Raw genomic sequence first — 25,554 nt, forward strand, 5'->3', positions numbered from 1 at the left:
GGGGGAGCGTAGCCTTGGGCCTGGCTGGGGAGCACCCATCGCTGGGCCAGGCCCGCTGCCTGCTGCTCCTAAGCTCATAAACTCCACATGCTCCGGTCACCAGCCATTAATTCCAGTCAGGTTAGATTAGTGACATCGTTGTGTTTAAACACTCCCTCTCGGCAGTCCCCACACCGACGCCGGGCATCGGCACGCATAAACGCGGCACTTCCTCTTCTGCCACAGCTGCGTCTGTCCCTTTCACTGTATTTACAACAGTGATCGAAAAAGGGTATCGCGAAACAAACCTACGTGAAACAAAACGAGATCTGAATCTAAGTCCACCTGTCAGGTTAGTTCCACGTGACTAAGACAAACAACAGACCAATCTTTAATCAAACTTTAATTCAATTTCCAGGTTAAGCAAGAGAGTTCATGATATAAGTCACGAAAGAAGGTGGTAGATTATTCGAATCCTTAAAGCATCTGAATGATAAACTTAATCTCACAAATTGAGGAGAGAAAACATATGGCACACCTGACAATTCTTCTCACCTTTTCTCTCCTTTTTCTCCATTTTCTTAATGCTGCACTCAAGTTTTGTACAGGCCGCATTAGAAAAGTTCTCCCTGCATTATAAATATATACAAGTTAGAAAGGAGCCACTCATGGCTTTGCTGATAGGGTGGAATTGGCTGCTGCTTCAAACCCATGGGTTCCATGGTAACTTCAGGCAAAAAGAGAAGTGTGCGGTACTGAGGACGAGAAAAGTTTTTTTACGGGCAAGAGCAGAGGGGGGCTGTAATTTTTGATTCAATATCCTAATAGCAACCACGCTGCTTTTAATGCATATTTCATTCGGATTCCCTGCGGTACGTCAGAGCCAGCCCTGTTTTACTGTGAAAAGGCTTCAAAAGGGAAGTCTTTAATATTCCTGGAACTGGTGCCATTCTTAAGCATATCTAAAGACCCTCGGTGTTAAAAGCCAAATGCGGCTCTGAAAGAGAACACCAGTTAAGCAGCGGGGAGCAGTGTATTAACCAATAAGAGTCTCGATGAAAGACACAGGGCTTTATACTCCCACTGGAGAGGGGCCAAGGCCAGGGGAGAAGGCAGGAAAATGATAAAACAAAACGGCACCAGAAAACACAGAACGCGATTTCTGGCAGACTTCCCCTTACCCCGAAGACAGAGCGAGGAGAAGTGAGGTTATTTTTATTACCCTCCTTCCCTTTCCTTTCATTTGCATTTAATTATAACAACTGCACGGCTCAGATTGGTGGCTGGATTTTCAAAGATATCAATATGAGTTAGCAAAAAAAAAAAAACAAACAAAAAAAAAAAAAAACCCGGGTGTTCAATGTCGGCCTCGGTTAATTGACAGTTACCTTGAAGCGGAACAAAAACAACTCTACTGACGATGTATACCCAACAAATATGCCTCGCACAGTTGGCTAAGGGGGTCAAATGGAACATAAGACAGCTCACGGTGCATTTCAGACGAAGTAACCTCTCATACCTCCACCCACCCGCACACACACGCACACACACACGCACACACACACGCACATGCAGACACGTACACACACACACACACACACACACATGCACATGCAGACACGTACACACACACACGCGCACACACACACACACACACACACACACGTACATGCAGACACGCACATGCAGACACGTACACACACACACACACACACGCACGCTGCAGCCCGTGTTCCACTTTAATTCTGCCCTCTCCACTCCCACACGCGCTCCACTCTGACACAACTATTCACCCGTGGCCAATTAGCACTACAGGTACCTGAGCCGCCCCTGTCCCAGCGCCCCTCCCGCCGCCACACGAGACAGCACGCAACGCGGGGGCAGTCACGGCAACCGCGATGCGGCTCGTATCGCTCTTCATCTCCTTCCCCGGAAACAGCTCAATCTCCAGTGCCCCGGTCCGGGAGGGCGCTCTTCTCCACACAGCCGTATCTAAATCTAAACCTCTGGAGCAAACATGTTTCAGAAGTCCTGCAATGTGCGCGCTCCCCCCCCCCCCCCGTCTCCTTCCCCTTGCCCTCTTAGCCTTCATTGTTTGGAGATACACCAACAGACAGGGCTACAATGTTACAATAACAGAAATGGATACATTACAATAATTAGTGTTGTCTAGAGCTCCTCGGGGCAGGTCTGTCTCCTGGGGTCTCTCCAAATGAAAGTAAATAAACCAGATCAAATCAATCTGCATAGCTCATGAGATGCGATTTTAAAAAATGCAGACGTAATAAATCCAAAATTAAAGGCAAACAACAAAAGCTTATTTCCCTTTGATACAGCATATTACTTATGTGCAGGTATAGCCAACAAATAAAGATTACTTCCAGGTCGATGGCAGGATATTAAAATAAAATCCCAATCTCTAACAACACATAGCAAAGACAGATTTGCATGGCTTGTTGCCTTTTTTCATTCCATTTCCCTCTGCTTACAGTACTTTATTGTTTGCAGAGTAAAACATTACGGAGATTATCGGGGTATTAAATAAGGTTTCTGAATGTGAAGTGACTGCAGCGGCGGCCATGTTCCGTAAACATTCAGCATATGGGTCTAAATCAATAGTCGCTCACCCGCTTCTGTCACATCTCTCTTTCGTTGTACCTGCGCCCCCTTCACATATGGAATTTGAATTCTAGCTTATCACCTTCTGATGTAGGAAATAAGTGTGACAGAAGGTGTTAGCAATTTGTCTGCTTCCACACTGGCTGAAAACTATCCATTTGCTCTGCTGGAGACCCGTGACATAGGTTCTGCATTGAACTTCAGTTGCAAACATGCAAATACGCTGCGTAAATCCACCAAACAAGCAGCTCACCGAAGACACATCGCTTATTATGTTGAGTAATGGGGCCACCAAGCACCCACAAAAATATAAGGAATAAGGAATTCGGGTAAAATCACGCTTTCTGAACACTCTGCTCTATGTGTCTGGGAAATATAATACTGTGGTCCTGTTACAGTCCCGAGCAACCAATGATGAATGTTGGAAAATACAAGCTTGTTGAACAGTGTGCAATCACAGATGTCCCTGTACCATTTTTATGAATCACTGAATACCATAAAACATTATCATTGGTAGATGAGGAAAACTTCTTGTGATTTATTTCTGAAACTGTACATTATTCCAGAATTGTAACAGTAACACATTGGTATGGGGGAAGTAAACGCGGAAAACGAGGGTCGATGAACTGCTTCCTTTGCCGAACGCGTTTGATATGGAATTTGTTTGCAAATCCACTTCCAGGTGAGTGGAGTAGAATGCTAATGCCTTCAAAATGCCTGATTTCACATTAACCTGAGTACCTGGATTCAGAGCACAGACAGATGTAATACACAACCAAAGGGAGTTTGTTTACATATATGCGTAATAAAGAAAAACAAAACGGTCAAATCTGGTAATGTTGGAGGTGAATGAAAAGCAGGATGCCTTTAAAGGTATTTTTGGAAGATAACAGAGAGCAATGAAAAATTAATTTGTATCACTGCAGTTCTGGTCACATAAAGGAAGTTCACATTATGTATCAGGTGGCCTGTACCCAAAGTTCTGGTACGCTTGGTCTTCTGACTTTAAAGGTAAACCATATCAGCTTGTCCCTGGGATCAATGTACGGTATGGTATCGTGAACGCGCTTTAAATAAGCAAGGAAGGTTTCTATTCCAGACACTGGGTAACCTGAAATCACATGGAACTTCGCAAACAATATGAGACAACATTTCCCAGCGGTATCTGGTATAACGTAGTTACTCCAATAAACTGAATATACGTTCATTTTACAAGAAACAGCTTTTTTTTTCTTTTTTTTTTTGCTGAATCTGGCTTTTGCCGAATCTGCATTCTTCTAAACCGATTAAGCCAGTTTTAAGAAATCCCTGTAGAACGATGCTTACTTTCGGTCCACAGTCCATTTCGTTTTATTTTATTACTAACAAATGTGTGTTAAAGAGGTTTTCAGTTAAGAGTTCCTCTGAGTGTACTGGGGAGAACGCCCTTCGGCTGCAGGTAACACGCATTTGCACAGCGTTACACAGCTCCCAATGAAGCGAGGCGCGTGAAAAAGGGACGAAAGCGGCATGGCTGCGAGGTTAAATGGTTTTAGGCGCGGTGGAAAAAGGTTTTAAAAGGAGCAGAATGATGCGCTACCTGTTGTGACTGCACACTGTCATTTTACATTTGGTCATTTCTGTCTGGGTAATAACGCCCAGCAGAAAAAGGGCAACTCGCGCAGATGTGAACGATGAACTGCCGAAAAAGCGTCTGAAAACAATACAGAAAATACCGAAAGTGTGGTGCTTTTACTAAAAAATAAAAACAACCTATATGTGGTTTGGTTTAAGAGAGCACACTGCAAGCTGTGCTCTTTGACACACATATAGATATATATATATCTGAGCTCATAGCCACACAAGAAACATTGATACTAATGAATGGGCAGTTTTAACTTGTGACAGAACACCCAGGTAACTCCTTTTATCAAGATTTCTGCTTATTTACGCATAACAGGAAGTAGGCATTTTGTGGGAATTGTACTTGAAGTACCTCTTAAAAGAAAGCTGATATGACTAATCATGTTCATAGCTGAGCACTCACAGGGCTTAACTGGCTTATGATACGTGCTGCATTTTAATGTCTTGTGTGTATAATGTGATAGGGGCATTTAGCCATTCAGGATGTATTTTTATCTCCAAGCAAATATAGTAGTCTCCGATCTTACAGAAACACTATACTGTAAACTTGTAAAGGGACAAAAAACTTCAAGTTTAGAGAAGAAGAAGGTTAAAACGGCGGTGAGACATAACTGTCAATAAGTGGAAAACACAAAGAAATCAGAACAATTTTGTTATGCACTCACCAGTTACCTTTGTATTCCTTATCAGGCATAACTGGTGTTCTTCTCTCTATACCAGCTAACTGAGCTGGCATCATTCAGCAGCCCATTATTTTCTGTCCAATCAAATGAATCAATTGCACTAGCTTTCCACTAAGTCAGCCATTCCACAGTCAACTCGACCACTGCTTCTCATACCTTCATTCCATTGCCTTCAAACCAAACTAAATCATGTGATATGACAGTGATGAGTATTATACACTGATATTCCAACTACGTACAGACAGACAGACATGTGTGCATGCACACACACACACACACACACACACACACGCACGTGCACACACGCACACACACATCCTCCCTTGTATGACAGCTCCCTCCACTGAATTCTGTTTGTGCAGTTCCCAGTCTCTCTGGGCTTCCCTACAAGTGTAAGATGAAAGCAGAGGCTGAAACGTGAGATACAGATTCCCAAAGCTATGGCTTCCCCTGGGCTCAGAAAGCCATCAATACAACCTCCTTCAGCAGAACTAGAAGGCCTCTGGCACAAACAACACAAAAACAACAAGGAAAGGCTGTTCACTCGCAAGGCCTCTTAATTAATTCCAGCAATTGACCCTTCTTAAGTAAAGACATTAATATAAAAGCAAAAAAGTACCCCACTGAAATTAGTTTGGGTTTGCCATTAGTTCCTTTTGACACTCTCTAAAATAAACCCAATTATTTGTCACAGGGATCAAATCAGCCATCTGGAAATGATGAAGAATTGTAATTGTACTAATTTGGACACCATTCCCAAGGGGCACGGGATGTGGACTGAAATCTTGTTTGACAAAATACAGGTCAACTTCAGTCTATTTATTTATTTACTTATTTATCTCTTTAAATTGAATTAGCTAAGCACCCAGCAGGTCTCTTGTATTCACAGAGCGGCATTATAAGCATAGGATGATAGGCCGTTTGATGGGGAGGAATGAGAGTGGTTAATAAAGTGGTGCTGTTCTGTCCTAGCCTCCAGACCCTCTCCCTTTCATTCTCTCCCAGCAGAGGCTCGAACGTGACTCTCACGACGAGGCCAGGCCCGATCTTCGCTCGAGAAAAAAGACCCATCTGCCCGAGGAGAGCCCAACTCCCTGGGCTCTTGTCAAAGCCGACTCCTCGAGAGCCTGGTGCCACACAGCCTCCCGCCATCTGGCCTGCCCGGCACAGCCTCCGCACTCCTCTCCCTCTCTCCTCTGGGTGCGTGTGTGTGTGTGTGTGTGCGTGTGTGAGAGAGGAAGGGAGAGACTGAGAGAAACCGCCATATTCAGATCCTTCCTTCACCTCCAGCGACACGGTACTCACACAGCTTTATCATGTGCCCTCGTGAGATAGTAGTGTGTTTGGCCGGCTTCACACGTCACGCGTTTTAAAATGGAGTCATTAGCCGCGTTTCCACCAAAATTACCCGGAACTTTCAGTCCCAGGAACTACTTTACCAGGAACTAAAAGGTTCCTTCAGCCAATGGTTGTCTGCGTTTCCACCGGGGTCTAAAGTACCGCGAAGATTAGGCAAATTAGCCCACTGACGTTGTCGTCGGTCCATCTGTCATATGATTTTTTCTGTAACCCCATACTACCACCGAAGTAGCCTACATTATTTTCTAATAACCGGGACAGCCCGGAGGGGTTTATTCCACTTATATACAACGGGTTACCAACAATGACTATATATGGTTACTTTTGTATTTATTGATTGATTCATATATCCTCTCAAACACATTCATTAACAGCAGAAAACATGCACACGTTGTAAACAATTTGCTGTTTTATTACTTTCTCGTTGTCAATTCCATATAGGCTAATCGCAAAATGACAAGAATAGAACGAAAACTCGGACTTGCGTGAAAATGTAACCGTTTGCTTTCCTTCGAAGTTACTGCTAGCCGAGCAGCGAAGTGTGCCCTCCAGATGCGAACCATGCACCATAAATGAGTCCATAGTCTTCCTGGTCTTTTCGTGGAATTGAAAAATGGCAGTAAAATTGAGTAAAATTACGGCAGTCTGAAAAAGCTAAAGCGAAGATTACTAGAATTAACCTGTTATTTTACCCGGATAAAAAGTGCGGAAGGTGATTTCCAGTTTGCTTGTACTGTATCACCAATGTTAATTATGCAGAACTACCGCATACCTCACATAACTGTATCAAACGTTTTGAGTCAATTACAACGGGCTAACAAAGAAAATCCGGAAGAAAATATTCAGCAACCGAATTAATCCGTTTGAATGTTTTGGTAGCCTACGTAATATGCTGTCCCAGCACGAATGCTTAGCATTTTATAAAACGAATACTAAAGCAAGAAAAGAACAGAAGAGCACACGTTATAATTCCAAGACGTTGACAGGTTATAACCAAAAGTAGGCTACTGCGCCGCATAACATACAAGTTTGATTTGAAGTTATTATGAAAATAAATTGGTTTGCCGCTGCATATTTTCAAACATGGCGGGTAATGGCGGAAAATAAATACAACACAAATGCTACGAGTACTCGACCAATCAGAAATGTTCAGCGCTGCAAGCTCCACCCAAAAGGTTCCTGTACTTTCGGAAAGTACTACCCCTCGAGCAGGAACGTTTTGGGGGGTAAAACAAAGCCCCCAGAACTAAATTTAGACCCTAGTTCCTGCGGTGGAAACGCACTGAGTTCCTCAAAAGGTTCCTAGTTCCGGGGTATAGTTCCTGCGGTGGAAACGCGGCTATTGTTTTAATTGGACCTTGCGTTTTACAGGATAACGAGTGAATCAGGAACCATGTGATAAATACAGTCTCTTCAACATTCTTTCAGTGAGTGCTGGACTGGGTGGAGGAGCACAGGCTCATATGAACATGGCAATATCCTGCTTTGAGGGAACACATATAACATGTATTAAGGGCTGCTGAAAGATCCCTTTCTTAGCATGAATCTTGATTCAGCCCGCTAACAGAAAAAATGTGGTGCTGTGCTGACCCTGACAATCCTTATGATTTACAAGGTGCCCTAGGATGAGAGGTCCTAAAGAGGTCCTAGAGGGGCCAGGGTCTGCCTTTTGTGTGCCTGACAATTAATTATCCTGCTGCTAATGATGAACTCTCACCTGCTGGGAGGGGGCCCTTGCTTTGAAAAAAGGACCGGCGCAATCCTCCGACATTAAAAATGCCAAACAGGTGTCATGGCAACAACGTGCCCTGCCTGCAAACTCACAGATGTGTCGGCTGTCACCACTCTCCTGAGACGGAGAACTCGGCCACAGTTCAGATTGCTTCTGTCTTCTGAGTTGACTAATGGCTTGTCAAAATACCTCGTGTAACTCTGTTTAGTAACAAAGCCCTTTTTTTTACATCAATGTTCTCAGGATCAATTGTCGCTCTGGTCGGATTTATAATTGCGTATGTGATATAATGGAGCCATGAACCTGATGACACATTATTCATTGAAAAGGTATAAATCGGCACTAATTGCAGCAGACATTGGGGTGCCACTTACAGCGGTAGCTTATTCCCTGCCAGCCCTGCAATTTAATTTATAACGCGGACCCCTCTCAGTTTCACTGCTTGTCAAGACACGGCTTCTCCTTGTTTCAGATTTCATAAGTCCTATATTCCTGTGAAACCAGATGCCAAATTGTTGAAAATTACACGGACGCTATGCTAGATTTGGGAAATTTTAATGGCAGGGGTGGAGAGGTGTAGGGAATAGCAGGGTGGGACTCAGGGGTGGAGGGGGGGGGGGGGGGTGGGAGGAGGTGGTGGTCCGCGTTTGAAAGCTTTAACCGCAGCCAGGTTTTCCCAATTACTGGTCTGAGTAAAATAGGCCGCTGTATGCCAGCAAAGTGAGAGTTGACCAAATGATTTACACTTTCCCTTGTCAGTATGTCAGTTCGAAAACGAATCGCTTTATGAAAGGTGGCTATGTCCTGTGTTAATGGACACGACTACAATGCACTTCCTGCTTTCAGTTACAGTCCTCTCCGGGGCTTACTTTGCGATGTCCGTATCACGTGACCTCTCGCACACTCGGAGGATCGGTAAAGCTGTTTTTCACCTCATTACAAGTACAAAACTGTCTCATCGCTGCTCACCATTTCCCCAAGTAAATGGAAAGGGCATTGTGCTCTGCATTATATGGTACTTAAGGTCCTAAAATAGCTGAGAGAAAAGGAAAAAATGTTCTCATTCAAAATGTAAGAGATTTACTGGGTCACTGTCCATGTTCTCATCTGGAGAGACCAAGCCTCTCACTCTCTCTGCAGTTTCATACAGGCACCACAACCTCCTGTTTTCTGCCTGGTTCCTCACTGGAGCCTCTACCTTCCATGGCTTTCCTGTGAGCGTAAATTCTGTGTAAATTCTGCTTTAAACATCACACAATGCTCTTTCGCATCCTGGCTGACTTTCCAACTAGCCTGCCCAACTAGTTTGGCCACATCTTCAATTTCTTGGGTCTTTTGATCCGAAAAAAACTAATTTTACAGGAGATCCCATAATACTGACCAATTACCTGCCACCACAACTCATTATTTACTGTGTACTTGCCCTTCATTTCCAGCACTAGAGTAAAATCGAACTACTATAGGTAATTTGTAGGCTTCTGTAGGTAAATAAACAAAATGACCTTGCTGTAGCATTGTGTTTAAGCTGCAGTTAGGACACGCAGAGCAAAGTGAAAGCTATTCCAATACATTTGTGACAATAGTTAGGAAACTAAAATTTTTTTTTAAATATTCAACATCTGTACACCATTAAAGGATTGTACAATGGTTGCAAAAAATGGTCACAGCTCTTCTAAACTTTCCGTTCACACAGGGTATTCTGTGGCATAAATGTTTTTGGCATGTTTGCCATTTGTATGCCACAAAGTCTCTTCATGAGCTTACTTTACTTTGGAGTTTCATCAGTATAGGTATAAAGTGTGTATGTCATACAACAGGCAGACACAACATATGTATCTCCACAATGTCTAGGTAAATGCCAGAACAACGTCAAACAAACAAGCGCTGACATTAAATCATATACATTCTATGGCATTGTGATATGCTTTGTTACACTGCACCCAGAGACTGGAAGAGCAATTGGAGATTTGCATAATATCAGTAAGGGGTTCATTTAAGTCGGTCAGAGGGAATGAAGATCAGAGGCCCTGTAGGAGGCCTCCACTGGGTCCCTGTGTTCTGCTTTGGCCGTTCCATCACCTTAGCTTATGACTGTCCAATGGATTCTTGGCTGAATTGGCAATGCCTCCGGCTGTCAACGACCCTCGTATAGAAATTGCCGGTAACTTATCACCGCAACACATTTGTCCCCTACCAACGCGACTGAGATGACTCCCAGACATCTGCCACGGAGGCGGGCACCGAGAAAGAGCCACACTGCTGTTTAACCCAGAGAGCATCCATGACCAATCGATTGCAGCGCCAGCAGTCAGACCAAGCCAGGGCTGCTCTGTGGGGGGGGAGGGGGGGGGGCAGGGAGGAGAGGAGGGGTGGGGAGTTTATCTAGAGGACAAGTGCCATTCAGCAGCCCAGTATGTGACAGGGGGAGTCCTACTCTTGAACCGCGCTCCCCTTCTGCGTCACCCTAAAGGCCTGCCCAGGTTCCCCCCCCCGTCCCTTTCACGTCGGGCGCCCCTCCCCCACCGCTCCCTCGTTTATTTGCGTAAACAAATGAGCGGCCAACAAGTGGAACGGCCCCGGTCCTCATCCCGTTCTATTTTTCATCCCGAGCTGTGAATGGCCCGGGCACGGCCTGAATAGCACGAACGGCCGATAAACCCTTTACAGGGCGAAGTGGAGGGAGACCTCGGGGTTCGACTGGGCGCTGACGGCGGGAGGGAGAGCGATGTTCAGCTCTTTGAAATGTTCGGCGCGCACACCCAGCATCTGTCACGTCTAATGGGTTGAAAATCAATCCCATAATGAAAAGAATAGATTCGCAAAACTCCACTTGGTCTTGATTAAGGGGCATTCCAAATTCCTGCACTCCGACGTGTGACAGGGAGAAAACCCTTTTTAACCATAACTGGAAATCACCTGAAAAACTAAGATGGGTGACAGTAACTAGCATTTTCGTCATAACATTTAATTACTTAAAATGCTCCACATCACCCTCTTATATTTTTTGCAAGTTAACAGACTAGATATGAAGTCTCAGAACTGAAGTCAAAGTCTTCAAAATTTTTATCCTGCTGAGTCAGTTTTTGTTGAGGTACAACAGAGAAGTGTGGAGTGTGGAGTTCCTTCTGTGCAGTGCCCTGCGGTCTCTATCTCAGTTCTAACAGGATTATGCATAACTGAAAAGAGTTTATTTTCAATGTTTTATATGTGAAAATGCATGGGCGCAAGGGAACCAAACCTTATTACAGATAAATGTTTAGATCTCCTTCCATCAGACTGGATAGTGACTGGTTCCATGATGAGAAGTGATTTATGTCACTACTTAAATCGCATCTCTCGTTGCGGCTCAGAGACTAACCACAGTCCCAGGTCAATGGCATCTCTCCGTGGCAGTTCAGCGGCAAAGATTAAAATATTATTCCAAGGACAATGCTTCTGTACTTCTATATAATATGCATCATTCAGAGGAAGTTACCGTGCTGAAGACTCCATGTTGTGGGAAATTGGCTATATGGTTGTATATGGACACTTCATAAAAGCTGACTGACACAAACCCGCCTGACCTGGGCACTGCCAAATATGTCCAGGGGAAGGCCAACTCTAACAGAAATCTTGGTTGAAACAGTGCTTGGGTTACTTGCATATTTTTGTTACAAATCCAAATGACATTTGGAGCTGCAAAATAGGACTGTATCATTTTTCAGAAGAATTCGGGGATTTTCCAAAGTCTTCGTAAACCCCTGCTGTAAGCAAAGGTTGGTGTTTGCTTTCTTGTGCAGTCAGTCAGTCACTGGTTTGGAATGCACAAACATCTTGTCCTGGAACTCATTCTTTTCACCAGGGCAGATCATATTCTAATATCCACAATCTCATTCAAGAAGGTAAATTTGGCATTTTGTATGCAAGGTCCATTCAAAGTCCATATTCTAATATGTAAGTTATGTTTCTGATTAAGCTCCACAGTCCCACGTGTGCAACTGTTTTCTATAACAAGAACTTGACATGAATTTCCCGCCCTCTTTTTTAAACAAATCGAATGCAATCTAAATTTATTTCAAACCATCCTCTGCCTTTCCTGTACAGAGATCATATCACTTATAAATACAAGCAAGGGAACAAAGAGTTCTAGTTTTTGAGGTCTTGTGGGGTTTCGTTAACTCCTTAAATTTAGAATTTTTGTGTCCTAGAGTGACACGAGAGCACCGGTTTAGTTTACTATGTTGTTGAAGAAATTTCAGACATGCAGGGGGTACCATTTTGTGCACACAGAATAAAGAACCATTTCACCATGTCAGACTAGCTTGGGTAACCCAAAGCCAGAAAACCCTCCTGGAAGGTAATTCATGGCTGTGAGTGAAATTCGGCGAATCTGAGCCTTCTGACCGCATGCAGTGAACTTCACTTAATTTCAAATTCCAGGAATGGAAGTGTTTTAAAGCTTTATTGCACAGCGATCGTGTTACAATAATTTTCACCTCATATCTCCTCTATTAATAAGAAATTCAGAATCTGAAATTCAGAATGCCTTTACAGAAGAACTTTAATAAGTTTATTAAAACCAATCTTTGTCATCTGTAGATATAATGCATGAAAACACACTAAAAAATCACACCCTGACCAGCAATGCATTCCCTCATTGTTTTAAGAACAAAAAAGTTATCACTAAACATAATTCTTAAAGTTTTTTTTTTTTTTTACTAATATCCGATCAAAAAAATGACACATTCTTCATTTTTAAGGGCTGTTTGGCACAATTACAATAGGATAAACATTGAAGTTTTTTTTGTTCTTGGAAACTATGGTACCAAACTGATAGATTCGGTTTAAAAAATGACATTTTGCCACTACTCTCTAATGCAGTCTTGTTGCCTTGGATTATTCTTGTTTATCTTGGCTCAGGAGACTTGGAAGTGTGTAGTGGCCAGTGCCCTCTAAACTGTTTCTAACTGCAATGATTCCTGCAGAAAAAAAAGAAAACGGCAAACAGCAGGCGTGGGGGATTTGTTCTGCTTGGGTGCACCACTGCTTTGTTCCTGTAACCCCTGAGGTGGCAGGCTGTCAATGTTGGATATGGAAGACAAATCAAAGAGGCTGGACAACAATAAAACTTCCCTGTGAGCGAGCCAAGGATTTTCCCAAGGAGAATTTGCATACTGTAGTAGAATGACGGAGCCGTACCCCAGGGAGTCAGACAAATTTTTCTTCCCTTCTTTTTTGTGCATCAGCCACGTGCAAACTGGAAAAAAACTATTTAAAACTATTTAAGATTGATATATTTAAAAGGGAAGAAAAACGATACTGAAGAATGTGATCATTTATTAAATTTTCATAGTTCCACAAGATGATTTCTTTCAGAAACACATTTTTAGGGTTTATGAAGCTCACTACAGTCCTTGAAAGTGGCGACTATATGTTTTATAAAGGCTATTGTTACTGAGCAATAGTGTGAAGGCCTCTTTTGTACTTGAGCAAAGATTTTCTCTTTCCATCATGAAATCCAGGAGTGCACTGAACTAGGTTTCAATACCCTGAAAACAGAGAGCTTTAGCTTTCAATTTATCCATTGTCTTCCTCCCTTTCCCCCAAGAAAATGGTGCTAATAGCACAGAGAAATAAAAGACTGTTATATTCAAAAATTTGTGAAAGAGGAATAAAAAGTCTTTAAAACACGAAGAAAGCATCATTCCACAGCAGTTCCAGTATTCGAAACTATTTTCTAACAGCGATCGCTACCAATGGTGACTCTACCACTTTATTTTCTCCTCGAAGAAACTTTATTTTTCCTCCTCTCTGATTACTCATATATACACAGTTGGTCAGATCAGACCTTTCAGACCATTGTGAGGCGCTACCATTTTAAAAAAAGACTTTTCTCCGTACCATCCACTCCCTGCCTCTCTTTCTTGTCTATCATCATACTGGACCAATGGCTGCCCTTATCACAGCCCCAACACTGTAGGGATTACATACCACAGGCTGCTGGGAGCAGGCCCCAGTAATGTTAATCCAATCACTCATTAATATTTTATGCAAATCCCGTAGAGAGATTACAGCAGTAAAGAGATTGCGACGATTAACCTTTCTCTGGGAGACGCCGCACTGGACCTCTGCCATTGTCAGCACGCGGCCATCTTCCCCAAGCAGCGAAGCAGCTCCACTGCACCTTGACAATCTCTTTCCCTTGGCTTGCCTCCGACGCCAATGTGCACACTGGCAGTGGAAAGTGTGTCATCACTTTTGACAAATCCTTCCTGAACCACCAGAATTTTTGGCTTTGGACAGTTCTTTCAAAGGGGCATTAAACACAAATCCCAAGGCAAATATTTCAGATTCATGTTCTTTGGGATGAACAAAATGATTTGATTTTAGTTATGACAGCATAATTCCTTTGTGCGCAGCTTGTTTAACTAAAACTCAAGAAAAAAAAAACTCAGGTGCGGCAAGACATGTTCAAGCGGTAAGCCTTTTTTAGTCTCTGTATTGACAAAACCTGACAATACAAGACAAGAAATTAGGTCTACACAGGTCCATATCTTACTGCTCCCAGTAAAAGCTAACTATCCAGAAGAAGACACAAATTAGACTGTACACTACTTTTATGGTGAATAAATGCTGACATTTACGAATTAACATAAACTCCGTGAGTATCATCAATCAATGTTAAAAAGCTCTTAGTGTAACGATTTTTAATGGACAAAAATAATACCGTGGAAACTGACTCTCAGGCACTTAGAAGGAGGCACTGCCAACCTTAGAAACACATCCCTGACACTAAAGACCAGTCTCAGGTATCACCCCTGCTTGAAACCTTCTCTTTTGTGGTTGATAACGTTTCTAAAGCACATCTATTATAGCAACCCACAAAGCGGGTCCCAAGATGTCGTCTGAACTTGCAGTGCTGCACGGAAGTATGCAAGTGCAAACAGAGGATAAGGATAAGGGCAAGGGGAGGGAGGAGTGGGAATATTCACCAACAGCTGGGCATTCCTAATGAAAGGTTAACAATGTGTTTTAATAGGCGGGTGGTGGTGGTGGTGGGGGGGGGGGTTAGTCTCAGAGACGTGGGAATTCCTGGAGGCATCTGTTGAAGGCTCTGGTGGTTCCAGTTGAGTGCCCCTGCTACTTAGCAACTGTGCCTCTGGTCTTTGGGCTGGCCGGGGCAGATGTAGCTCAGGTTTCCAGTCCCAGGCAGGACAATTGGGCAGAGGTGACCGCTACCCACTGATCCTTGAAGTGGACAAGAGCAATCCTGGGCCGGGCAGTCGTTGCATTTGGGAGGGTCACAGAGGTGCCAGGGGTCACAAAAGGCCTGTGATGAACTTAAGCAGGCCTATCCGGAGGGCGATCTTGCATGCCTTATTCATGTATCACAATGGCAGCTGAACAGCCCCTGCTATGGGCTGGGGGGGGATTGGGGAGGGGGGCATCGGCCAGTGAAACTGAAAGGCCAGCACAGGTAATTACCTGTTTGGAGTGGGCTGATGAAGAGTTAAGATTTGTTTAAGCAGACCAGAACCCAGCTCCACACAGTAATTCACAAGATGGCCCTTTTCTGAACCCTGAGTGAGCACATGTTCCTATGGGATCACCACTGAACGAGCGCAAGTAAAACAAAGTGAGGTTCTAAGAGATCACAGAGTTAAGGCCTTTCTGTGAGGGCTGGACTGGCCCCTGTTCAGAATCCAACTGCTGAGTGATGCCATAACCTCAGCTGGGCTAACGTTACACCCTGCAGCAGTTGTGTAAGCAAACAAAACTGGGAAATCTGCAAAACTGGGAATGTTTTCTGCACATTCTGGGAAGTTATGAAACCAATAGGAGAGAATCGTATGGGCAAGGACTTCCAGTGGACTGGCAATAGTGTATAGAGCATATATCTCCCTCCCTCAGATGACTCACAATGCACAATGCTGTAACAATGTTCAGAAAGCTGAACAATGTCAATAGTAGTACATTATGTGGAATCAGCAAAACAGATGGCTCCGGAGTTCAGCTTCAATTCTTTAAAGAAAGGGCCCCAATTAATGCATAAACTACACATTGCCAGATGGACTGATGATGGAACATTAATTTAGTCATTGGATATTACTGTCAAGAGACCATTTTACTAATGTTACATTAATATGAGTACCTATTGCATTCCCTCTCTGAGCCAGCAAACTGTTTTACATAAATGGCACAGAGAATAGCAAATGAGAGATACTGGCTGCCCTAAACAGATCTGCACCTGACCCTCATTACACAGTAATCACAACAGAATTTTGTATTCGCTGTGCAGCCAGGATACAGAACAACATTACATTGTGTATTAATCCAGACACAAGATGCCCCATATGATATTAACTGCTTACTTATCAACACAACCCTATTACAGAATGCGCATTACAGTGAATATTCTCCAGTAGCAGACTGTTTGTCAGCAGTTTGACCCCCATCCGTGTTTTTCCTCCTATTTTATTTCGCTTGTTTGTTTGTTTATTAAACGCATCAGCAACTGTCAGGAACTCATAAACACTTCCAAATACAGGAGAAGAAAAAAAAAACTATGGATGAGTCATTTGTCTTCATCTTACATTTTTTAAAGAACAAAAAAAAAGTCATTGCCACTATGGAAACAAACTGTTTTTCTGTCGTTTTTTTCCTGCTGTTTTCTTTTCTTTGAGGCAATTCACATCAGACCTTTATTGAAAGATATCGGTTTCTCAGCTGAATTACACCCCGAGATTCATGGAAGTATAAACAAAACCACACACACATTCAAACATAGGGGAGATCCTGTGTTATACTATTTAGAATACTAAAGAAGGGAGATCAGAGAATTTGCTACTGACAAAAAGGCATCCATTGTTCTGCGGTGGAATGCAGTCAGGGAAATAAATGGCTGGAAATCAAGGGGTTTGTGGACTGGAGTCTGTTAAAGTAAACAATACTGTGTGAGGTATGGGTGGGTTGCAGAGAAGGAAGAAAGATGCCTTCTCCGTCCACAATGTACCAAAGCCTTTCCAAACTATTTCAAGACCACTCTACTCTTAACGGTCACAACAGGACTGCAGCAGACCGATCGGTTACCTTAAATGTCTGCACCACACACACCACACTGTTTGGCGGAGTGCACTGAAGGCTAACAAAGAGGAAACAGAGAGGCACTGAACCTACCCAACTCTAAACAGCTTCAGCTCCAAGCTACGACAGAGGTGAGCCAAAGGTAATCAGCAAAATGCTCTTGTCTTTACTTGCCAAAATTGAGCCAATACGGACAGTAATCAAAAAGCACAATTATTATATGTCATGGGCTTCCAGACCTGCCTTTGTTTCAAAATGAGGACTATTTCAAAAATAGTGCAGACACAAGCTTGCGCCTGAAATAACACATAATAGCACTTAATTACTTGCAGTACACTGTGAATTTATTTTATTTAAAAAAATTAATTGGGGGGAGGGGTGTTGGGGGGGGGGGGAGTACATAATGCTGATGCTGCTTCAGAACTACTATAATGTAACGCCATTAGTTTTTTCCTAATAGCTGTGATTACAGCAAAATTGGTTTATGGAAAACCCGGGGAAAATGAACTGAAACATAAATTAAAGAAAATGCAAAATATAAAACAGGAGACTTACCTGTCAAGGTGAGTTATATTGTGTATCAGGCAGACCGGAAAAAGAAAGAAAAACATAGTTAGAAACACTCATATCTAACATATGTGTGCCTTTTTTTTTAAGTGATGATGATTTCTGATGATGATTTTTTTTTGCTCCCTGCATTGGCCTGAGACACCGTGTCAGGGCTGTTGCAACCGTGCAGTTTCTCAACAGTATCTCGCGTCAGGAAATGGCCGTTTCTCTAGAATATTATTGCTCCATTTGATTCAGGTTGAGGAAAAAATAAAAAATAAAAAAGTACCGTACTTTCAACTTTTTCCTTTAGATTTCGACCACTTCACCATCAACATTTCAAACCTGTTGTTGTGCTAAGAAAACTATTTTAAGCCACAAATCCCCGTTTTCTTTTACTTCACAGCAGGTAATCTAACCCAAAAGATTTTCAGCCCTTAGTCAGCCTTCCACTTCTATTCATTTTGCTGTCTGTTCTCAGTGTGAAAAGATCTGTTATTGAAGTTATGTCATTCTTTTCTGCCCCCGCCTCCATGATGACCCATCAGTCAGTTACACACGGAAGTCACCCACTCAAAACTTGAAACGCTCTGTCACAAACAGCACATCTTCCGAAAGCGAGGGGAAATTTGCGGGCGAAAAAGGAACGGAACGTGAAATTCTCAACCGGTGACTGAACCGCCAGTTTACTTCTGCGGACAAACATTATTCTTTCTGGCACAGAAATCGATTTGGTTGAAGGAGTATTTATTGACAAATGTGTCGCCAAAGTAACCATAGATTTGCGCTCGTGTTAAAAGTCTGATTGTCATCAGGTTCAAAGAAACACAAAACAGCTCAAAGCATCAAGTGCATCATATACTGCCAGGCGTTCCAGTATTTCTAGATCAATATTTACATTAAAATGTGTAGATAGCATAGTTGTATTTACCTATTTGGTGCCACCAATCAAAAGTTCTTATTACTCCCTTATAATGTGCCCTTTTCATGTGCATTCTGCTGAAAAGGGCATCTTTTTTGTGAGGCTAGAGTATGCAGAAAAGGCAGAGTGGAATGTTACATAGCAAAATCCTTTAAAGGCCATATACAACAGAGCCTACTCCAACTGTGTTCTGTCCAATAAAACACTAATTGGTCACAGAGCTCGTCTCCTGTGAAACAAAGAGGACGGATCTCCCTGGACAGACCCTCTTCAGTTCTCCCAGGGTTTGCCATTGTTCTACCGGAGAAGCCCAATCACTTGAAGTATGGCTGGAAGAGAGGGAGGCTCCATGAAAAAGCAACAAAAAAACACAAAAACAGGAGTTTGTTTTTACTCTTCACAAAAAAGAGGAGGGAAAGACAGGAATGTAGGACTGGGTTAACAATGACAAAGCTCAGTGGTTATTTGAAGGCGTTTTTTTCACCTCTCGAAACAACAACAGTCTTTTTTTTTCATGTGTCTTCACCCAAGAGCAATTTCTGTGGAAATCTATAGCATTTCAGATTTTCACAATACTATGCCTTCCATCCTGCACACAGTTTCTTATATTAGTTCACTTTCTGTGGTGTTTATAAAAAATACTACGTCCTAGCACAGACCATTAAAAAAATATTTACTAATGTGGCATGAAAAAAATGTGATAATGGTGACAGCGATATTACCAAGTTCTGGTACTTAAAATAACATTAAAAGGGGTTGTTTCTTGCCTGACTTCCAGCTTCACATTGATTGACAGCTCTGCAAACTCCACACATCTAGCTCAGTCCAAACTGAGCACATTTTCCATGTGGATTAGCTGGGGATCTAAAAAGCAGTACACTCTCTGGCTCAGTTTCTGAAATGTTCCAGTAACAACTGCCTGAACAGTATTTTCAATAAATCAGAGCAATTAAATTAGTGATACATCACATCGGCCTAGATGTACTGGTTAAAAACAATAAATAAGTCTATAAAATATGAAGTTGGATGAGAATGGTAAATCACGCAAAGATTAAATACAGATGTGGGAAAAGAGACAGAATATTCCAACTTCACATGCACAATGGGATTCCACTCCATTTTACTGAATGTGGCGTACCATAATCACAGTCCAAAAGAGAGAAATCCTTACGTACATAAAAGACCTGATATTATTACAAGAAATAGTCTGGAACTCGACCAGTTTGAGATATCATCACCGTATAACTCCGCTATGTGAAATCACTTATGGCTTCAGCCTTTAATGGATATTCCTATAAAATATCAAGCCCAAATGGGCTGGAGTCACAGCTGTCTAGCATCTTTTATCTGCCATGCGTGCAAAATTTCACACGCCTTTTCACTCTCTTTTTTCTTTTTTGCATGCGCATCAGCAATATCATGTGCCATGTGACCGAAACGCATTCCCGCAAGGCCGCTGAGAAGAAGGGAAAAGAACAAAGCTCCCTAAACCTGATTCCCCACAGTGGGAAACTGTAGGCCAAATGCCCATGTCATGAATTTACTGTAGGGCAGGCTGCGTGCCCAGTTTACCCACAGTGGAAACTGAGGGACTGTATGTTCTCTCTGCAGCTGAGGTTAGGGTAGGACTACTACTAATCTGCTAGTGCCCAGACCTCGATTGTGAAAGCATTGGCAGCTGGCAAGGAATGAGGCATGCACAAAAAAACATATTCTGTGCCCAGCCTTTCATTCGGTTTTCATCTACCTCTTTTCTTCTCCTCCTCCTCTCGCTCTCTCGCTCTCTCTCTGAAGACCCCTGTTTTAAAAGGCTGGGATGTGGGTCAATACGGGTAAACAGAAACATGGCCATTCTCTTCACTGGACTCCTCTCTTGCTTAAAAAAATGTAAAAGCCTAATTTGCCGTGATATACTGAGGTCCCTACTCAACTGGGCACAAAAGCTGGCGGACGAGGGGAACTGCTCCCCCCACCCCCTCTCCTCCTGGTCCTTTCTCTCCATATGCAGCTCAAAGGCTAATCAGATTTGAAAAAAAAATGAAAAGGTTTCCAAAGGACGAGCCCCCATAATCCCGACCCCCCCCCATTTCTCTTTCAGCCTTTCATATAAAACAGGGAGAAAAAAAGTCTGCAGTGAGGCCTAACTGCTCTCCCTCCAACCTCCGATGACCTCATCACTGCTGGCTTTGTTGTGTTGCCCAGGGCAACGTTGGCCTGCTCATGAGTGGCAGTTGGCTCTGTGAAGGGGTGACCCCCCTTTTGACAGGAACATGCCCCTCAGGCCCCTTCCGAAGCCCTGAAGATACCACCCCAACAGTGCAGGGCAAGGCATTCTGGGTCCTCTTCTGAACCTTTGCACGTGGCTTCTCAGACCAACAGGTAGCAAGCTACGTGGTCCCCCTCACATTCCATTTTCATTTGCAACTTTCTCACTGAAAACAACGTACATTTATAGGCCTTTCCATTCACTGACTTGAGCAAACATTTAGCAGCCGTCACAGAGGGTAACTTCTTTCACAAGATTGACTTTGCTTGTGAATTTTAATTGCTTTAAGTGCATTCCCCTCATAATACTAACTGAAGCACAACATTCTTTATTTTATTCCAGTTGCTGAAGAATTTAATTTTTTTCTCTCCCAGTTATTCTAACCCCTTTATTGTAACAGGTGACTCATTAAATGTTTTATTAAGGCTTGAAATGTTCAGACTTTATTGATGCACTGGGTACTGTGCTGCTCCCAGAGCTACGTGTCTCTGTGGTGTTCAATTTCCACACGTCTGCACTTATTTTACTGCCCTTTAAAAGAAATGCGCTTATTTTGGTGCTCATCCATTACCTTAAGCAGGGTTTTGAAAAGCAGAGTCAGGTTGACTGTTCCTGAGATCCAATGGTCATCAAATTCTCAAGATCATGGGTGTCTCTTTTTGCAATTCCTTTAGTATACTTGCCCTCATGAAATAAGGCTATGACTGTGTATGTGTGCACATACACACACACACACACACACATGCACACACACGTGCACACATACGCACAGACACACGCACACACACACACACACAATATCTCAGTGACATTGAGCTTTAAGCTGATTAATCACTCAGGCTATCTTAATCGATTGTGGTGTCTGTGTGACATGTGTTTTATTAAATATGATAAACATGAAAAACTCAGCACTTTTCTGTGGGCACCCAGAAATGAATTTTATTAGCTTTCCTGTTTTGAAAAACAGCATTTATCTTTGCCCCTGACAATTTACCCTTCACAGTCAAACTCATTGGAACCATTTTGCATTTCAGATTGCCTAAATTTGTCAGAATGAAAGGTGTGAAAATGTCACGGTTCTGCATTTTCTTCCTTTGTAATTTCTCTCTTTTTTAAAAAATGCACATATTTTATTTTTTGTTTTCATCCTTGTATACATCTGTCCTCTGTGTTAGCTTTGGTAAAGAAGTGATAGAACATGAAGAAAATGGAAACTAAATCTGCTCGGCTTTGAATCGTGATGGAGGGGAAAAAAACAGGACTCACTGCTCCCCCCCTCCCACTGGAACAGATATTCCTCTCTGACTTCCTCAATGTACTTGTCGATACTTGCAAATCAATCCTTTTGTATCTTATTGATTAAAATCAGTGAAAAGATGCCTTTTGTGAGGATGATTTCAGGCCCTCATGATATTCAGAGAGCAGGTGAATAACAGAAAGGAAGGAGGAAATTCTGAAGGAGACGATGCCATTCAGCCTCATCAGAGAGTTCTCATCATCCTTAGGAGCTTATTGATTCAAGAACCTCATTAGGCCTGTTTCTGACAGATCCCTGTGAATCAGCAGCCGCAACATGGCTTACTAATTTCTTCTATGCAGTTTATGCTCTACTTTTCCTGTGCTGAAGCACTGGGGTGTGGGGGGGGGGGGGGGACTATCATGCCATGGATTAAAAGTGGGAATATGGAAGGATTCATCTCACACAGCCATTACAATCAACTGTCCAAAAAACGAGAAATCGGTCACCGCCTTGATGAAAATATTTTTTACACACTCAGTGGATAAAGTCTCTTATTGATCGGGTGGATAAAATGGTGTCTGTTTCAAAAATAAAATAAAAAGCTAGAAATTCAGAAGAAAAAAACATTCTCAAAAAAATTGGCCAATTTTTTATTTTATCCCCATCTGGAATGTCCAATTGTATTTGTAGGCCTGTCACATATATCTCTGCAATGTCAGAAAACACATTCTTGATGGAAACACCCCCCACTCTTTTTTCCAGCTGGTGGTTTTAGACATTTCTTGTTATAGAAAAGCTAAGGGAGTTTTTAGCATAAACATCCCGAACCACTGATAGAGACAAATGGACACAAAAACTATGTGGTATCATCACGACTGCGATGGGACAAACATCCGTCTTTTTTCCAATGGCACAACAGAGTAGGAGGAGTTGTTATGCTACACAGAGGGGGAGGGTGGTAGGGTGCTTGATCACTGGACTTTTTTTCATTACAAATGATGATTTCCTAGGATCCTATCAGTGCTAGATGAAAGCTCCTAGCGAAGAAAAACAAAACAAGCCTGCTGACATAAGGACCGTATGTGAGTGGGAGAGACGGAGGCCAGGATTTAGTCTGACCAAATGGAACAGAGCTGGAATCATGTGAGAGACTGGGCAAGCACCAAGGGACAAATGCTTCTTTCATTTGTGCATTTTTTTATACTGCACCGCACTGCTATAAATTAAACAAACCAGCCAACGCACAAAGAAAAAAAAAACAGTGGCTAAATTCTTTACTGGACAACTCATTTGTTAAGCAGCAATGGTAAAAAATGAATAAATAAAAAGACAGAAAAATAATATTATGAATTATGCTAAAATTGAGAAAAGATAATAATGGTAAAGAATGAGTATTCCTAATTTGTCTGTAGTCCATGGGAGTTCATTGGTTGGTAAGACGGTGAGGAAAACACTTTCCAAAAATACAGCGAAATGGAGATGGAAGCGCCGCTGCAACAAGGCCACTTGCAGCTAGTCATCCATATCTGCAAGAAGGCATACACTGAGCACAGAGCTGTGTACGAGCCAGAGGGGGCCCCTCTTACTGCAGCACTTTAGCAGGCCTGGAAAATCTGCGCAAGGTTAAAGAAGGCCATTTTTCTTGCCATTTGCTTCCTGAGGGGGGGGGGGGGAAATCAGCGGGCAGAGTTAATCTAAAGAGACATCCCCAGCACCCTCACAGAACCCAGGAACGATTACCCGAGCCTCGCATTTGGCTAAACCAGCCCCCGCCGCCGATCCGGCCGCAGAAAAAGATTTGAGCTGTCGTCTCCGGAACGGACAGATTCCGCGGAACGTCACTGATTCGGGCCTGGCGGGTGCCGTCCGCGTTCGTTTTGACCGTGCGGAAACACGGCAAATTCGGGGGGGGCGCCTGGCGGCCGGCCGGCGTGGGCTCGCCGCGCGTACCCCCGCAAGGCGGGACGGAGCGGGCGGGACGGGCGGCGCGACGACTGTCTCGTTTGGGCCCGTATGCATCGCTCACGTCCTGATAGAGACGGTCTGAAGTCAGTAACAGACTCAAGTTCATTAATCTCCCGGCGTTTCTCCCACTGTCACACATGACAGGGCCGCGGACGTCTGCTTGCCAACGAGCCCGACTTATAAATCATACAACTTAACACAGCGGGTTCGGGAAGGGAAAGCAATAAAGGAAGTGGGGGGCTGGGGGGGCTGGGGTCCTGTGCCAGAGACAGGGACACGTGTGTGCGAATTAATAAGGTGCCAAACACGTGTTCCGTTATTAGCGAAAAGCCCTTAGGATGCCGTGGCATCGACGGCGCTCAGAGACGGGACTCTACTGAGCAGTAATTGAGATTCCGAAATCAATATACATTTCTCTCTTTCCCCCCCTAAACATCGCATGTCTAAATCCCCTCATATTCTGCCTGGAAACACGCTGCTCTTCACCGCTTTCATAATTCTGTTGACACTGTTACGTTTCTAAGCGATGCCCCCTTTCGCTTTTCTTCTTCGTATCATATGAAAAGGGGGCTAATGTCATTAGTGAATTCACTTCAAGGGATTATGGGAAAATTAAAGCCTTGTAATCCCCACAGACCTCACACCACATCATATTTTGGATTTTCTATAGGATTAGTAATTTTTCCCCTTTTCTAGCTGCTGAGATGGCAAAGCACGCGCTTGTATTTTCCTCTGATAAATCTGCCTCGGAGGTTCTGTGGGAAGAGAGTGCATTAGGCATTAATGTCCAATACGCCTCATCTACAAATGAGACCTTAAGATGTATGATGTGCACGTGCCATTACCTGAAGTGCCAATACTGGATTACTAATGTACGAGCAGGCAGGACATTGTCATTCATCTAGCGGCTAATGTCTTTCACTTTTTTTAGAGAAAGCACGCAGCCTTAAATGTCTGAAAATAAAGAACTGCACACCTCCATCCCACACACTCCGCCACATTTGGTTGTTCTAAGTTGCTGACTTGAGCTTTTTCTTTTGCTTTAGCCCTGTCAATACTTCTTTCACAAGTGAGAAGGGTAATGGTAGCAAAGGATTGATTTTGTTTTGTTAGCGCCACAAAAAGCCTTTAAAAACTGGGGGAGGGGGGTGAGAAACAAAGCCTTGAACCTGACAGTTTGGGTTTGTCTACTGACATCTTGTTAGCAAGAGCCTGGCTGCGCCTGCTCCCTCACTTACAATCTGTCTGTCTCCAGGAGCCTCGTGCCACTTAAGGCCGCATGATTAGAAACAAGCTTCCAACCTCACAATCATTATCATTAGCCGATCTTCCTGACAAACACAAGGGCCGGCCCGCTTGCCAGCGGCAACAATGTCGGCGATCACACTACGTTTAATACATTTTAATTAAATAACTGCTTTAATTTTAGAGTCGCGTATGCACGCGCACACATACACACACACGCAGCCTGACCTAAGCTCGACAGCATATAGGTATTTGTGTCAAGAAATTATCCGAGGTGTACAAGGGCATAAGCAGCAATTACACCGAGGT

General features: G+C 43.2%; 1 protein-coding gene across 2 annotated transcripts in view; it reads right to left on the minus strand.

Moving 5' to 3' along the window:
• efna2a (ephrin-A2a) overlaps window positions 1–25,554 on the minus strand; it is a 110,134-nt gene that overhangs the window by 34,467 nt on the left and 50,113 nt on the right. Inside the window, exon 1 of one of the 2 annotated variants that reach the window (XM_064331403.1) lies at window positions 17,614–18,364. The exons of the other annotated variant lie outside the window; for it this stretch is intronic. Within the exon in view, the coding sequence (XP_064187473.1) occupies window positions 17,614–17,669 (56 nt within the window). The 5' untranslated portion in view covers window positions 17,670–18,364. Of the gene's footprint in view, window positions 1–17,613; window positions 18,365–25,554 lie in introns of those variants that run through there. 2 annotated transcript variants of the gene reach the window in all.

Source organism: Anguilla rostrata, chromosome 4, assembly GCF_018555375.3.
Source record: "Anguilla rostrata isolate EN2019 chromosome 4, ASM1855537v3, whole genome shotgun sequence".
NCBI classification, from domain to species: domain Eukaryota; kingdom Metazoa; phylum Chordata; class Actinopteri; order Anguilliformes; family Anguillidae; genus Anguilla; species Anguilla rostrata.